Genomic DNA, 14,444 nt, shown 5'->3' on the forward strand with positions numbered 1-14,444 from the left:
CCTAAAAAACCACAAAATGTGTTTTCTTAGAATTCTCAGCCAATGCCGGGTACAATGCAGCTAGAAGATATTTAGCATTTATTTGTTAATTACTGTGTTTATATCAGCATCATTTCTCCATGGAGCAAAAGTTGGGGTGCATGGCTCTGTGCCTCCTCATTTTTTTCTCACAACAACCCTGTGAGCTGGGTTAGGCTAAGACAGTGTTTTTCAACCTTTTTTGGGCAAAGGCACACTTGTTTCATGAAAAAAATCACGAGGCACACCACCATTAGAAAATGTTAAAAAATTTAACTCTGTGCCTATATTGACTATATATAAAGTAATTTCCCACGGCACACCAGGCAACATCTCGCGGCACACTAGTGTGCCGCGGAACAGTGGTTGAAAAACACTGGGCTAAGAGACACTGACTGGCCCAAGGTAACCCAGTGAGCTTCATGCGGAACCCACTTTGTGGCTGCTAAACTGTCTCTTGGAACAAGGGTCTGCTCTTGCAAAGCAGATGGCCTCAGGCCTGCCCTTCAAACCTTCAGGCGGCACCATCTTAAGCTTAGAGACATTTCTACAAGGTCCCTTGACTGCGGCCCCAGTGACAGGGGTCTCTACCAACATGGACAGGTGCTTCCAAAATCAGGATGCCCGCACGTTTGTTGATGGCAATATCGGCCCTGTTCAGAAGTGGGGGGGGGGTGAGTGTTCAGACCCTTGGGCTCTCACTTGTGGGGTGCCTCAGGGTTCTGTCCTCTCCACCATGCAGCCGCTGGGAGAGATCATCAGGGGGGTTGGGCTGGGTGTTCATCAATATGCAGATGATACCCAGCTCTACCTCTCTTTCAAATCAGAACCAGTGAAGGCGGTGAAGGCCCTGTGTGAGTGTCTGGAGGCGGTTGGAGGATGGATGGCGGCTAACAGATTGAGGTTGAATCCTGACAGGACAGAAGTACTGTTTTGGGGGGGGCAGGGGGCAGGCAGGTGTGGAGGACTCCCTGGTTCTGAATGGGGTAATTGTGCCCCTGAAGGACCAGGTGCGCAGCCTGGGAGTCATTTTGGACTCACAGCTGTACATGGAGGTGCAGGTCAATTCTGTGTCCAGGGCAGCTGCTTACCAGCTCCATCTGGTACACAGGCTGAGACCCTATCTGTCTCGCCAGAGTGGTGCATGCTCTCTCACTTGGACTACTGCAATGTGCTCTATGTGGGGCTACCTTTGAAGGTGACCCGGAAACTACAACTAATCCAGAATGCGGCAGCTAGACTGGTGACTGGGAGCAGCCACCGAGATCACATAACACCGGTCTTGAAAGACCTACATTGGCTCCCAGTACGTTTCCGAGCACAATTCAAAGTGTTGGTGCTGACCTTTAAAGCTCTAAACGGCCTCGGTCCAGTATACCTGAAGGAGCGTCTCCACCCCCATCGTTCTGCCCGGACACTGAGGTGCAGCACCAAGGGCCTTCTGGTGGTTCCCTCGCTGCGAGAAGCCAAGTTACAGGGAACCAGGCAGAGGGCCTTCTCGGTAGTGGCACCTGCCCTGTGGAACGCCCTCCCACCAGATGTCAAAGAGAAAACCAACTACCAGACTTTTAGAAGACATCTGAAGGCAGCCCTGTTTAGGGAAGCTTTTAATGTTTAACAGACTATTGTATTTTAATATTTTGTTGGAAGCCGCCCAGAGTGGCTGGGGAAACCCAGCTGGATGGGTGGGGTATAAATAATAAATTATTATTATTATTATTATTATTATTATTATTATTATTATTATTACCCTGTTTCTCCTAAAATAAGACATAGCCATAAAATAAGCCATAGCAGGATTTCTATGCATTTGCGAAATATAAGCCGTTCCCCAAAAATAAGCCATACCCTGAAAATAGGCCATAGTGACGTGGTACCTCCCATTAAAACAGCCTGGAGAGGCGTGGCTATGCAGCGTACCGATGCGACGCGGTTAAAATAAGACGTCCCCTGAAAATAAGCCATACTGTGTTTTGTTGAGCCAAAAAAAATATAAGACGGTGTCTTATTTTAGGAGAAACACGGTATTATTATTATTATTGTTAACCACAGCAGCCGGAGACTCGTGGGTGAAATCCTGTCTGCACTTTGGCCTAAAGAAGGATTTGTAAGGAAGCAAATTCCTGTCTGAGAGCAGCAAGGCACTGTGGGAGAAGCGTAACTTCATTTGGATGCCGGAAGCCACCCACAGGCCAGGACCTGCCTCAGCTCAGCTCAACAAGACATAATAAACAGGCCAGATGTTGGCTTCCTGCCACCGCAGGTGGCTGAGAAAGTGGGCAGCAAAGTGCCTTAAAAAATAATAATTGGGGGGGGGGGGAAGAAACAGGGTAAAAGTGGAAAGGCCTCGATGTGGAACAAGAACTTTCCTAACTTTTCATCCGTCTTGCCTCTTTGGTGTGGGTTTCCTTGCGCCAATGAACAGCTAAAGAGAGGAGAGATGACACACCAGGAAGGTGGAGGGGGGGGGGAGAGAAGGTGCCAGAAGCCGCTCCCACTTCCCCCAAGGCAAAAATTGCTGAAGCAGTGCCTGGAAACTGGGCAGGGGGAAAAAATCCCTTTGGAAAAAAGGGCAAACCGAGCACAACAGAATCAAGATGGAGGCAGTAGAACAGGCTAGCTTTGGAGCTTCGGTAAAATATTCCTGGCACCCCTGGACACCCGCCCCCCCCCAGTCTGAAGTTTCACTTTTAACTACCTGCTGTCGACTTTATATTGTTCTCATTTAAAAAAAAAAATGTGACCCATCTCAAGCTGTGGAAAGGCATCACAAAACTTTTAAAGTAAGTAAAAGCAAACTAGGGAACCACGATCTCTACCTGGCCAGAATTTTTACCCATCTACCAGAATTTCAGTCTGTTGCCATAGCATAAAGATACAAAAGCAAATGATCATTTGTGTGTTAAACGCGTGTGTTGTTACGAACCTGTTCTCAACAGAAGAGTGCGCCCTTCAGTGTGGGGGAGCACTCTGCATATGCTCAAAGGCTCTGCCGTTGTAGCAACTTTAAAAACAACTTGCCACCGGAAGGGAACTGCCCGTTCATAGAGGAACAACTGTGACCCTTTGATTCTTCTATAATATATACAGTATTTATCTGCTCAGGGAAAGGCCCCCTTACCCATGCCCACAGAGGTAAGGTTTTTGAAACGAAAAGGTGACAGCCCCACCAGGAAGAAGCAAAACTGTGTCCAAAACTTATTACGTGGTGCTGGAGAGAGTGCACAGTACCCACAAGCAAGATTATTCTTTCCCCCTCACATCTGCCAACTACCCATCCTCCTGCAGCTTAGAAGGGATTTCAAGGAAGGGGGAGGAGATCTATTTCATCAGATGCAGCTTTGGGAAATCAAATCTGCCAGGACTGACGTAATAAGCAATCTCCCCTCACCCCCACCTCCCCAAATCCCAGATTCGGGATACATCATATACGACCCCTATGCTTTCTCCCACACAACAGTTTGCTCGCTGTTCAAGAACCCCTTCACCTGTGACAATCCCACCAGCCCTCCACCCACCCCATGGCCCGGCATGACCCCAAAATGCCTTAAATAATCCCAGTGTTAACTGAAAGGGAAATACTTCTCCTGATCTGTTAGGACAGGATTTGGGTCTGCGGAGTTCTCAACTGCAGTGTTGCGCCGATTTACAAATTGTACAATATAGACAGAGAACCCTATTGAACTCCTGCTCCTACACAATCTCTCTATCTTTTCTCTTGCTCAATCTCGACCCACCCACCAGCACCCATTCTACACCTACACAAACAATTTTGTGAGTCTCTGGACCCAATTTCACCTTGAGGTTTGGATCTCCGCCCGCCCGCCAATATCTTGCCTCAAACCCACACCTACGTGCCAAGAAAAGGAGTGGAAACAGAGAAGTAGGGAGCGGGACAATCAACAGGTGGCCCCGTTGGGGTGGCAATCATGGGGGGTTGGAGTTTTATATGCACCCACAAAAGGTGTCCACTGCAGCGCCGAACTGCACCGTCCAGCCCCAAGGCCTCAGAACCAACAAGAGGTGTGCACCTAACCTGGACCTGCTCTCAAACAGGGAAAACCAGGTCATCCGGGATGGCCAGTCAGAGAGTTAAACAAACCTGGTCCCCAATCCACACCCAAAGGGGGGCAGAGGCAAGGCCAGGAAAACAACAGAAACCTCCACTCCCATGGACACCCCAACTCTGGGACATGAGCACAACAAATTAAGGGCTACAGGTGAGCGTTAACTAAGTCTTAATTAGTGTAGACCCACTGAAATTAAGTTAGACGCATTAATTGCAAAGGGCTGCTCTGAGTAAAACTTGGCTGAATACCGCCCTAGCTCTCCTGCTAAGGGGTCTTGCAATAAGTCCCACCCGAAGAAGGCCCTGAGATGACAGCATCTCCACATCTGTTTGCCATGGCTACAGGGGAGCCTTCTCTTGTCAACACAACCTTCATATTTCCTTACTGGCTGACCCCGTCTGGTGCATCATCTCCTTCGGGCGCTCCAGCAAAGGAACCTTGCTGTATATTGCCTCGGTTTGTCTTCTTCAGGAGCAGCACAGAGTTCCCCCGTCACCCCAAACCCAACCTCCACAGGCTTGATTTCTCTTTCCCACCTTATTTCCCTGCCTTTGCGTCTGGAGAGATCCCTGCCAGCTGCGATCTTCACTCCTCTGACTCCACGGACTTTGGGGTTAGCTGCCGAAAAGTTACCTGCTCTCTTAAACACCTCCGCCCATTCTCCCTTTGCCCCTTAGGCCTTGGTGGAGGAAATCCCTCCCTCTCACACACAACCTGCCGCCTTTCCACCTCCTTCTGGCAAACCCACCTCTTCCATTAAGCCTTTGGTTTAACTCCTTAGTCCTCATCTCCAGACTCCAGCTGAAGAGAAGTTAATAGCACCAGTGGGAATTTCACTCCCCACCCCCCAAGCTTTGCAGTCACTGGGTGGGGATAGGGAGTTTGCAGGAGCTGCAGCAGGAAGAGATAAATCGCCTCTTCCTGTGCTGCAGACCCCAACAACAACAACAGGGCAGGGTCGGATGCCAGTAATGAATTGCACACAGAGACAATTTTAAACGTTACTTGCCTGTTAACTCATTTAGTGTCAAGAGTGTCATGCCACTTGACTAAGTGGATACGAATGCTATAAGAACAACACAATCCATACATTGGGAAAACTCAGTGTCAGCCATAGCGGCAAGATTTAGGGACAAGACGTATATCCTCTGCAAAACAGGAACTGAAGAGACGAAACCCTGTAATTTTTGTAGAAGCTCCAGAAGCTCAGAGACCCACAGAATCCCTCGTGAGCCCTGGAACTGAACCCAAAGCATTTTGGATCATCTTGGCAACATTATGCTCCACAGCTCCAGCACATACACACAATTCATTGTTTCTTTTTAGGCCTTGAGAGCCACCGTCAATCAGTTGTGGACAATACTGGCCTGATGGGCTAATGGCCTGATCCAGTACTGTAGAGGAAAAGTTCCTATGTACCTTGCCTATAAGTCTCAGATTTCAGAACAAAATCGAAATTCTTTCTAGTAGCACCTTAGAGACCAACTGAGTTTGTTCCTGGTATGAGATTCGTGTGCATGCACACTTCTCAGATACTTCCGATTTCAGAGCACTGATATGTCAAGAATATGTTTATATGCTAGATATAAAAACAACTAAAGGCAGTGTTTCATAGGAACATGCAGCATATTTAAATGTATTAAAATAAACACTTTCATATTCCAGCCACCGACTGCTTCCCCACCTTGCCCACAAAACAAAGGTTAGCATTGTCTCTGGTGCTGTCTTCAGGAAGAAGTGGCCCCACGCAATCATCAATCCACATGCCGTTGCCTGCTGCTCAAATTGTAGGTACAAGTGGTGGTATGTGCAAGGCAGACACTCTTGGTTATTGGTCATGATGGACATAGGTGTGGAGGTGTGCGCGCTTTAGATGTAGGCAGGGACCAAACCATTTACACTGAAAGTAAATTTGCTGCAGTCCTCAAGTAAGCTGACTTTACTCTTGCATGGCCCACTCCAGACATTTCTTTTAAAGCCGTAAGAATGCACACCCAGGATCTCTTAAGGCAGCGGTAGGCAACATGGCGCCCCTACAGGAGTTGTTGAACTACAACTTCCATAATCCTTGACCAACTAGCCATGATGGCCAGGATTGATGTGCACTGTAGTCCAGCAACATCCTGGAGGGTTAGGAATAGCTAGTCTGGTCCTTAAAATATGCTTTGTTTAAGAACAGTCTTCCTGCATCAAACCAAAAGCCTCTCTATAACATTCTTTGCAAGTATCCCAAGCACTGTCCATGAGCTGCTTCATGAACTCTTTTTGAGGACTCTGCAACACAGTACAACATAGCACCTCTTTAGGGCCTTAGAGGGACCTGGCACCCCAGAGTAAGCCATTATAATCACCTTGGGTAACAGCTACAACAATTCTCATCAGAATTCCCTCAAGTCATCAACCACAGCTTAGTTTCTATAGGGTGTGCATGGTCACACACCCCACCAAACCAAGGAACACAGGAACCGACAGCATTTTCTGCAGCGGCAGTCCTTCCATGAGTTGGACAACATGTTATCCCACAAGGGTCCGTACTGCTCTAGGGAACGTCTAGGCCTCAACCTTTCTCACAGCTATCTTCTCTGGTCCTTAGACAAGTCGGAGCGAGGAAGAGATCCTGGTGCCATACATACCTCCTCTGCAATTGCCTATTGGGATTGCCTGTGCTCAATGGCACAACACAGGGGCCCACTGAACCCATTATTGCCCCAGTTAGACCCCGACATCTTGTAGCAACCCTTTAATGAAAATCTTACAACACATACGCCCTGTACCTCAGTGTCCCACTAAACCCTTATACCTTTACCTCCAAACTAGATGGCTTTTCACAGCCAATCTCGTGTAACTCCCGTATCCCATAGCTTCTTCTGAAGCACAAGACAGAGGAGGCCCTATTGCACGACCTCGCAGCCATAGAAAAAGCCTTATTTATGGTACACAGTCCTTTTAAAAATTCTCGCAATATGTCAGTGCCAAAGTGAGCACCTATACCTGGAAGTGGCTTTTTCCCAGCAAGGCTGGGTCGTGAACTAGAGCTGAAGCCTGAGTAACAATTAAAACTTAGCACAATGCGGAACCCAGATGGTATCCACCTAAAAGTTCTGAAGAACTCAATATGAAATTTCTGTCTTTAACTTCTCCCTAGAATTGACCTCTGTACCTGCAGATTAGCCCTAACATCTGTTCTGGGTAAATTTGCAGAAATTATTAAAAAATAAGCTTATCAAGCATAATAGAGAAAAGCCTTTCTGAAGAAGAATCAGCACGGCTTCTGCAAAGGAAAGTCCTGTCTCATTATCCTCCTAGAGTTCTTCAAAGGTGCAACAAATATTTGTAGAAGATATACTTTGAGTAAATGCGGGAAAACTGTGTACTTGGGTTTTTATACGGTTTTCCACAAAGTTTCTCCAAAAATCCTAATTGCACTTAACTTATTTGGGGTCTGGAAATAGTGATGCCCAGACCCCAAAAGAGGCTGTAAGGGTTGTGAAGGATAGGTCAGTGAAAATGGCTGGCTTAACATGTGGCAGCTGTGAAAAGGGTGAATTCCGCCTTAGGGAATCATAAGGAAAGAAACTGAAAAATAAACTGTCAATACTGAAGATGCAAGCCTATGGTAGAACTACACTGGGAATACGGTGTATAATTCAAGTTGCAAAAACTCAAAAAAGGATTTGGCAGGGTTGGAAGAGGAATGCAGAAAGGTGCTAATCCAAGATGATCAGAGGACAGGAGAGCAGAGTTTGGGGGTTGGAAAAAAAAAGGTGAGTATGGGTTGGGGATATAACACAGGTATATAAAATTACACCTAGCATGGAGTCAGTGGATAGAAACAAGCTTTTCTCCCTCTATTATAAAATGAAGGGAGGGAGATTCGCGACAGACAAGAGGAAATTCTGCTTCCCACACTGGAATGCACTACCACAACACGTGGTGGTGACCACCAAGGTGGCTTTTTTAAAAGGATCAGGCCAGTGCATGGAGAATAAATCGACCCATGGCCACTGGCCACGAAGGAGCTCAGAAGCAGCCTCCTGGGAGCAGCAGTCGCTGGAGAGGCCGGCTGCGCTCCCGTCCGGCTTGGGGGGTCGCCTCCTGTAAGGAACAGGATGCCGGGCGAGACAGGCCTCGGGTCTGATCCGGCACAGGGGCTCTTCTTCTGAGGTCCCGATTCCCTCGGAGGCAACTAGCCCTTGGGGAGAGGAAATGGGGGGGTAGCAACGCCCCTTAGGGACCCCCTTCTCCGCCCTCCGAATAAACCCCTTTCCCCTTTTGGCCCTCCCGCCCCTTCCTCGCCAGCGAGCGCTGCACCGGCGCGGGCCTCGTCGGTGTCCCGGCAGGCTGGCTCCGGCTCCCCGCCGCCTCCGCAGGGAGAGAGACTCACGGCTCGGGTGGATCGACGCCGCCGCGACCCGCGCTGAAACATGGCCCCGATCCCGCCGTCTCCAGCGCCCGGGCGACTCGGCCACCTCCAGGCTCCCGCTTTGCGCCCGGGCGCTGCGGCGGCGACGGCGGCGGCGGCGTTGCTCTTCCCTCCCCAGGGGAGGGGTGCTGCGTTCCGATCCCTCCCTCCCCGCCGCCAGACACCCGGGCCCGCCCCTTCGCCTTCCCTGCTACACGCAGCAGGGCTCCCCGTCCCTCCTCCTCCTCGTCGTCCTTCCTCCCCGCAGGATCGCCTTCTCCCTCTCCGCGCGCCGCTCTCCTCCTACCGGCTTCTCCAGTTTGCTGCTGGAGTCGCGCATGGCGAGGCTCTGCAGCCGAACAGGAGCGCAAAAGGATCCAGCGAGCGATCCTCCTGCGACCTCTGCGCGCGCGGTGGGGTGGCCTCCCGGAAAGAGGTCAGGGGGGGCCACCCACCATGCAGGATTGAACCCCCGAGTAGCGGGGGGGCAGGAGCAAGTGGCTTTGCATTGCGCCACCAAGCTAGCCTGGGTTTCTGCAGCCGCCGGGACCCCTCCAGTCCCTCCAGCCCCGTCCTTTCCCGCTGTCACCTCCCATCCATCACCCTCTTTAAACCCCTTCCCCGCACCCTTTCTGTGCCCGCTGCTGTCACTTCCTATCAGCGCCATCCGTTTCCCCTTCCTCTGGCCTCCCTGCCACATTCTTCCTATCCAGACCCCCAGCCACTCCTTCACCCACCGCTTTAGAACAAGGCACCTGCCCTCTTCCATCCATGCCTTTTTTTACGGGCCTCCTCGGCTCTTACCTACAGACTACAGTATAAAGATGTTTCGTTCAGTTTGATTGCTTTAGCCCTTGGCCCCTAACAACGTGCCAGTGCGGCACAACCGAGTAGCTAGGCTAATCGCTTATTAATTTTAATTCTCTCCTGCTTAATTTGCAACATGAAGGTAAACAAATTCAGAGTCAAATTTTGGCTATAGACACACACACAAAAACAGATAAGGCCCTTTAGAAGATATCTCAGTGTTTACCGAGCAAATTTCAATTATAGTAGGACCAGTATATTTGATTTTAGTGTACCTGGGAGAGAGCTTCTTCTCCAGCTCTGTGACTGTGGACTCTAATAACAAAGAGTGGGGGAAGATCTAAGACAATTACTATCACAGTAGCACAAGTGAGACGTTTATGCAATCCTACCAAGTCTGGGCTAGTTACCAAAGTGGCATCATTTGGAGACTTGCCAGTGTAACTGCTCTTCTGCAGCCAAGTTTAAGTATATACTTATTATAGCCCATATTCGTACTTGAGCATAGTAAAACAAAGGAGGCGAGCAAGCCTAGATTTGCTAATGGATGCCATTATAACTGGTGAATAAAACATCTTGGGGAGTATAATTTTAAATTCCATCTTGCAGGCCTGCAGGTTACCTGAAGATAGCAAACCCCTTCCTCTGTGGGAGATAATTCATATTTGGTATCATCCTACTACTGTCAGAGGGTCTGAAGCTCAACATCAAAAAAACTAAGATCATGGCCACTGGTCCCATCACCTGCTGGCAATAGAAGGGGAAGAAATGGAGGCAGTGAGAGATTTCACTTGTCTTGGGTTCCATGATCACTGGCAGATGTGACAGCAGTCACGAAATTAGAAGACGCCTGCTTCTTGGGAGAAAAGCAATGACAAACCTAGACAGCATCTTAAAGCAAAGACATCACCTTGCCGACAAAGGTCCTTATAGTTAAAGCTTTGGTTTCCCAGTAGTATGTACGGAAGTGAGAGCTGGACCATAAAGAAGGCTGATCGCCGAAGAATTGATGCTTTTGAATTATGGTGCTGGAGGAGACTCTTGAGAGTCCCATGGACTGCAGAGAAGATCAAACCTATCCATTCTCAAAGAAATCAGCCCTGAGTGCTCACTAGAAGGACAGATCCTGAAGTTGAGGCTCCAGTACTTTGGCCACCTCATGAGAAGAGAAGACTCCCTGGAAAAGACCCTGATGTTGGGAAAGATGGAGGGCACAAGGAGAAGGGGACGACAGAGGATGAGATGGTTGGACAGTGTTCCCCAAACTACTAACATGAGTTTGGCCAAACTGCGAGAGGCAGTGAAGGATAGGTGTGCCTGGCGTGCTCTGGTCCATGGGGTCACGAAGAGTCGGACACGACTGAACGACTGAACAACAACAACTACTGTCATCACCAGCAGATTTGTTGGGCAGTCTTGGAGTTGGATGGACGAAGGGAGGCCTGGGTCCAAATCTCCACTGGCTGAACTTGGCCTGTTGAGCTTAGCCCATCACTCTGTGCAGGGGCTTATTAGCAGATGCGGCACCAGGGTGCAAATGTCCGCCCAGCAACCCCAAATTACCACGGATACTGGGGGGGGGGAAGCTGCGCACTGCCAGCCTTCGGGGGAGGCACAACTTTCCCCCATGCCACTGCAGGAGAGCAGCTTCCCTTCCAAGCCTCCTTGGGAAGAGAGCGATTCCCGCAGAGGCTTGGGAGGGAAGCTGTGTGCCCACCAGCCATATGGTTGGTGGGGCGCAGCTTCCATCCTAAGCCTCTGTGCGGATCGCTCTTCTCCCAAGGAGGCTTGGGAAGCAAGCTGCATGCCCGCCAGCCATATGGTTGGCAGGGCAAAGCTGGCGGGCATGCAGGGAAAGGGGAGGCCCTCGGCAAAGCCGCGCAGCTCCCCCTCTTGCTGGGGCGCCCCTGAGAGGCCAGCGCCCTGGCGCGACGCACCACTAAGCCCTATGGGAAAGACGGCTCTGACTCTGTGAATGCTGAGATCTACCGTGCAGAGCTGTTGTGAGAAAAACCCTGAACTCCAGGAGGAGGAGCAGGATACAGGCTGCATGCACACACCATACAATTAAAACACCTCTCAAACAAGAATCCTGGGAGCTGTACTTTGTTAAGGATGATGGGAATTGTTTCTCTGTTAGGGGTAAACTGCAGTGCCCAGAATTCTTTTGGGGGAGATGTGCCTTAAATGGGCTTTAAATGTACTGCATGTAAAAATACGTACATAAAAACAAACATACATACATACAACAAACTGGTAGACTCAATCTAACACAGAATGAAGCATGCTGTTTCAGACTAGCAGCCAATTAAGAGTGTAAAACACTATAAGGGACCAATGCTTATATGTGCGATGTAAGTTCACAAAACGAATTGACCCTGTATAGATGTTCTAGCTCCTTCCCACTTCTCCTTCCCTTCTAAAACACATATTTTTCAGAGCCTGAAGGCAGGGGTGCAAATCCACAAGAGAGTAATGGTAGTTATATTTGCGTACTCCTAATACCTCACCTTTACTCAGCATTTTATTTACATGGCAGTTGGAAGTACTGCTGATAGTAGTTCATGTACACCTTAAGTTCTCATAGCAAACTCAATCCTCCAACTGTGGATCATTACGCATCTGTCATGGCACCTCCACTTATTAGAGGGATGCAACCCTAGGCTTGGATAAACCCAGAAGTCTGAAGAATAGAATAGAATAGATAGAATAGAATAGAATAGAATAGAATAATAGAATAGAATGAATAGAATAGAATAGAATAGTTACAGGTAGGTAGCCGTGTTGGTCTGCCATTGTCAAAACAAAATAAAAAATAAAAAAAATTCCTTCCAGTAGCACCTTAGAGACCAACTAAGTTTGTTTGAGCTTTTGTGTGTAGAATAGAATAGAATAGAATAGAATAGAATAGAATAGAATAGTTCTTTATTGTCATTGTCCCCTTGCAGGAAACAAAGAAATTCCTCAGTTGCTATATCAACTCAAATAAGGCACTCCAAATAATTTAAAATACTTATTGACACAGTACAGTTTATTACAATATAACAAATAAAATAAGATGACTTCAGAGTCCAGAGTTTCCATTTAAGGCCAAAATTGCTTTAGGAAAGAAACGGTTCTTGAGACGGCTCGTTCTCGCCTTCATTGTTCTGTATCTCCGTTCCGATGGCAGAAGCTCAAAGAATTGGTGACCTGGGTGTGATGGGTCTCTTGATATATCTAATGCCTTTCTGTGGCACCTGATGGTATAGATACGTTCTGAGGTAGAGATTGAACAGCCAATAATACTCTCTGCTGTTTTGATAATTCTTCGCAACACAATCCTATCGTGAGAAGTGCAGCTTCCGTACCACACACTTAAACCATAAGTGAGCACACTCTCAATGGCACAGTGATAGAAAGAAGGCAAGCAACAGCTTTTGTGGAAGGTGGTTTTTCCTTAGAATTCTCAAAAAAATACCATCTGTGCTGCCAAGGCCATCTTAAGTATATGAGGCGCCCTGGCGCGGCCGGCAAACTCGCGCTCCTGCGCTCCGCCGGGCAGCCGAAGAGTGTGGCGCGGCTGGCCAACTCACGCTCCTGCGCTCCCCCAGGCAGTCGGAGGGCGCGGCGCGGCCGGCTAACTCATGCTCCCGCGCTCCGCCGGGCAGCTGGAGGGTGCTGCTGGCGGGCGCTGCTGGCAGGGCTGGAGGGCGGAGGCGCCCTCCAGGCCATTGCGCCCTGGCGCGTTGCGCCAGTAGGCTCAATGGTTAAGACGGCCCTGTGTGCTGCGCCTTATTCGCAATCCCCCCTATGTTGACACTCCAGGACAGATCCTCCTGTAACTCAATGCCCAGAAATCTGAACGTTGTCACCCTCTCCACACAGGTTCCATCAATCAAAAGAGGCTGGACATCGCTTTTCTGCTTCCTAAAGTCCACCAAAAGCTCCTTTGTTTTCTTTGTATTTATAAGCAAATTGTTGGTTCTACACAACTTTACCAAAACAAAGAAGTACCAAAACAAACAAATTTCAGGAAAAAAAGCTGTAAGTGAAGTGGGAGCACATTCCAAAACACTCCAGTAGGAACTGAGCATTCTCAGCGGCCTTAGAATGCTGGGTGCTGGGATGAGGGAGGGGCGCAATGGGAAAAAATGGGGGGGGATATTGTGGATTTGCATCCCTGCCTTCAGGCTCTGAAAAATGTGTGATTTGTGCGTTGGAAGGGAGGGGAGAAGTGGGAAGGAGCTAGAACATCTATACAGGGTCAATTCGTTTTGTGAACTGGCATTGCACATATAACCATTGGTCCCTTATAGTTTTTACACTCTTAATCTGGAAAAGGGCACGGCTGGCTTTTGTTTGCAGTAAATAAATAGAACAACAATAACTTCATCTATGAATACAAGCAAATTTAGAAGAAGAAAAAATCTAGTGCCAAGGAAGACAGGCTGGGGAGGGGAGACTGGAGCTACTTGAGGAGGCACAGCAGGACAGTGGCATCAGGATCAGCTCTGCTATTAGACAGAGTGGGGCCAGCTGTCTCAGGAAATGGATGCATTTCCCAGTGAACTGGTCTGTATCACACAATGCATGCCTTCATCCCTTGGGAACCCCCAAGCAGGGGCGAAACTATTTTGGCACCCCACAACTCACATTTGCACACCCACCCACCTGCAGGCTGGGAGCCCTCTGGAGGCTTCGCCCGGGGCAAAAAAGCCTGGCTAGCCCTCCTGAGAGCCAGTGTGGTGTAGTGGTTAAGAGCGGTGGACTTGTAATCTGGTGAACCGGGTTCGCGTCTCCGCTCCTCCACATGCAGCTGGGGTGACCTTGGGCTAGTCACACGTCTCTGAAGTCTCTCAGCCCCACTCACCTCACAGAGTGTTTGTTGTGGGGGAGGAAGGGAAAGGAGAATGTTAGCCGCTTGGAGACTCCTTCGGGTAGTGATAAAGCGGGATATCAAATCCAAACTCTTCTTCTTCTTCTTCCTGTAGCTACAGCTCTGCCGCCAAGCATTGCAGGAAGCTCCACCAATCCAACCATCACCCTTTGGAAGAGGAAATTGCCCCAGTGGGATTGCCTAGTTCTGAGCGGGGGGGGGGGGGAGCGGGGGGTGCCCATGTCAGGCATGCACTATTGCTAATTGGATAGCTGCAGCAATTTCAAGC

The 14,444-nt window shown here is 49.1% G+C and overlaps 1 protein-coding gene across 4 annotated transcripts in view; it reads right to left on the reverse strand.

Annotated features, from left to right (window-relative positions):
• Positions 1-8,842, reverse strand: part of PRICKLE3 (prickle planar cell polarity protein 3) — a 35,450-nt gene extending 26,608 nt beyond the window's left edge. For 2 of the 4 annotated variants that reach the window (XM_033173092.1, XM_033173090.1), the window contains exon 1: positions 8,473-8,605. In XM_033173092.1, the coding sequence (XP_033028983.1) occupies positions 8,473-8,514 (42 nt within the window). In that variant the 5' untranslated portion in view covers positions 8,515-8,605. Of the gene's footprint in view, positions 1-4,624; positions 4,644-8,472; positions 8,606-8,797 lie in introns of those variants that run through there. The other 2 variants (XM_033173091.1, XM_033173093.1) reach the window with 2 other exon arrangements.
• Positions 8,843-14,444: the final 5,602 nt, after the last annotated feature.

This window comes from Lacerta agilis, chromosome 16, assembly GCF_009819535.1.
Source record: "Lacerta agilis isolate rLacAgi1 chromosome 16, rLacAgi1.pri, whole genome shotgun sequence".
In the NCBI taxonomy this organism is placed as follows: Eukaryota; Metazoa; Chordata; class Lepidosauria; order Squamata; family Lacertidae; genus Lacerta; species Lacerta agilis.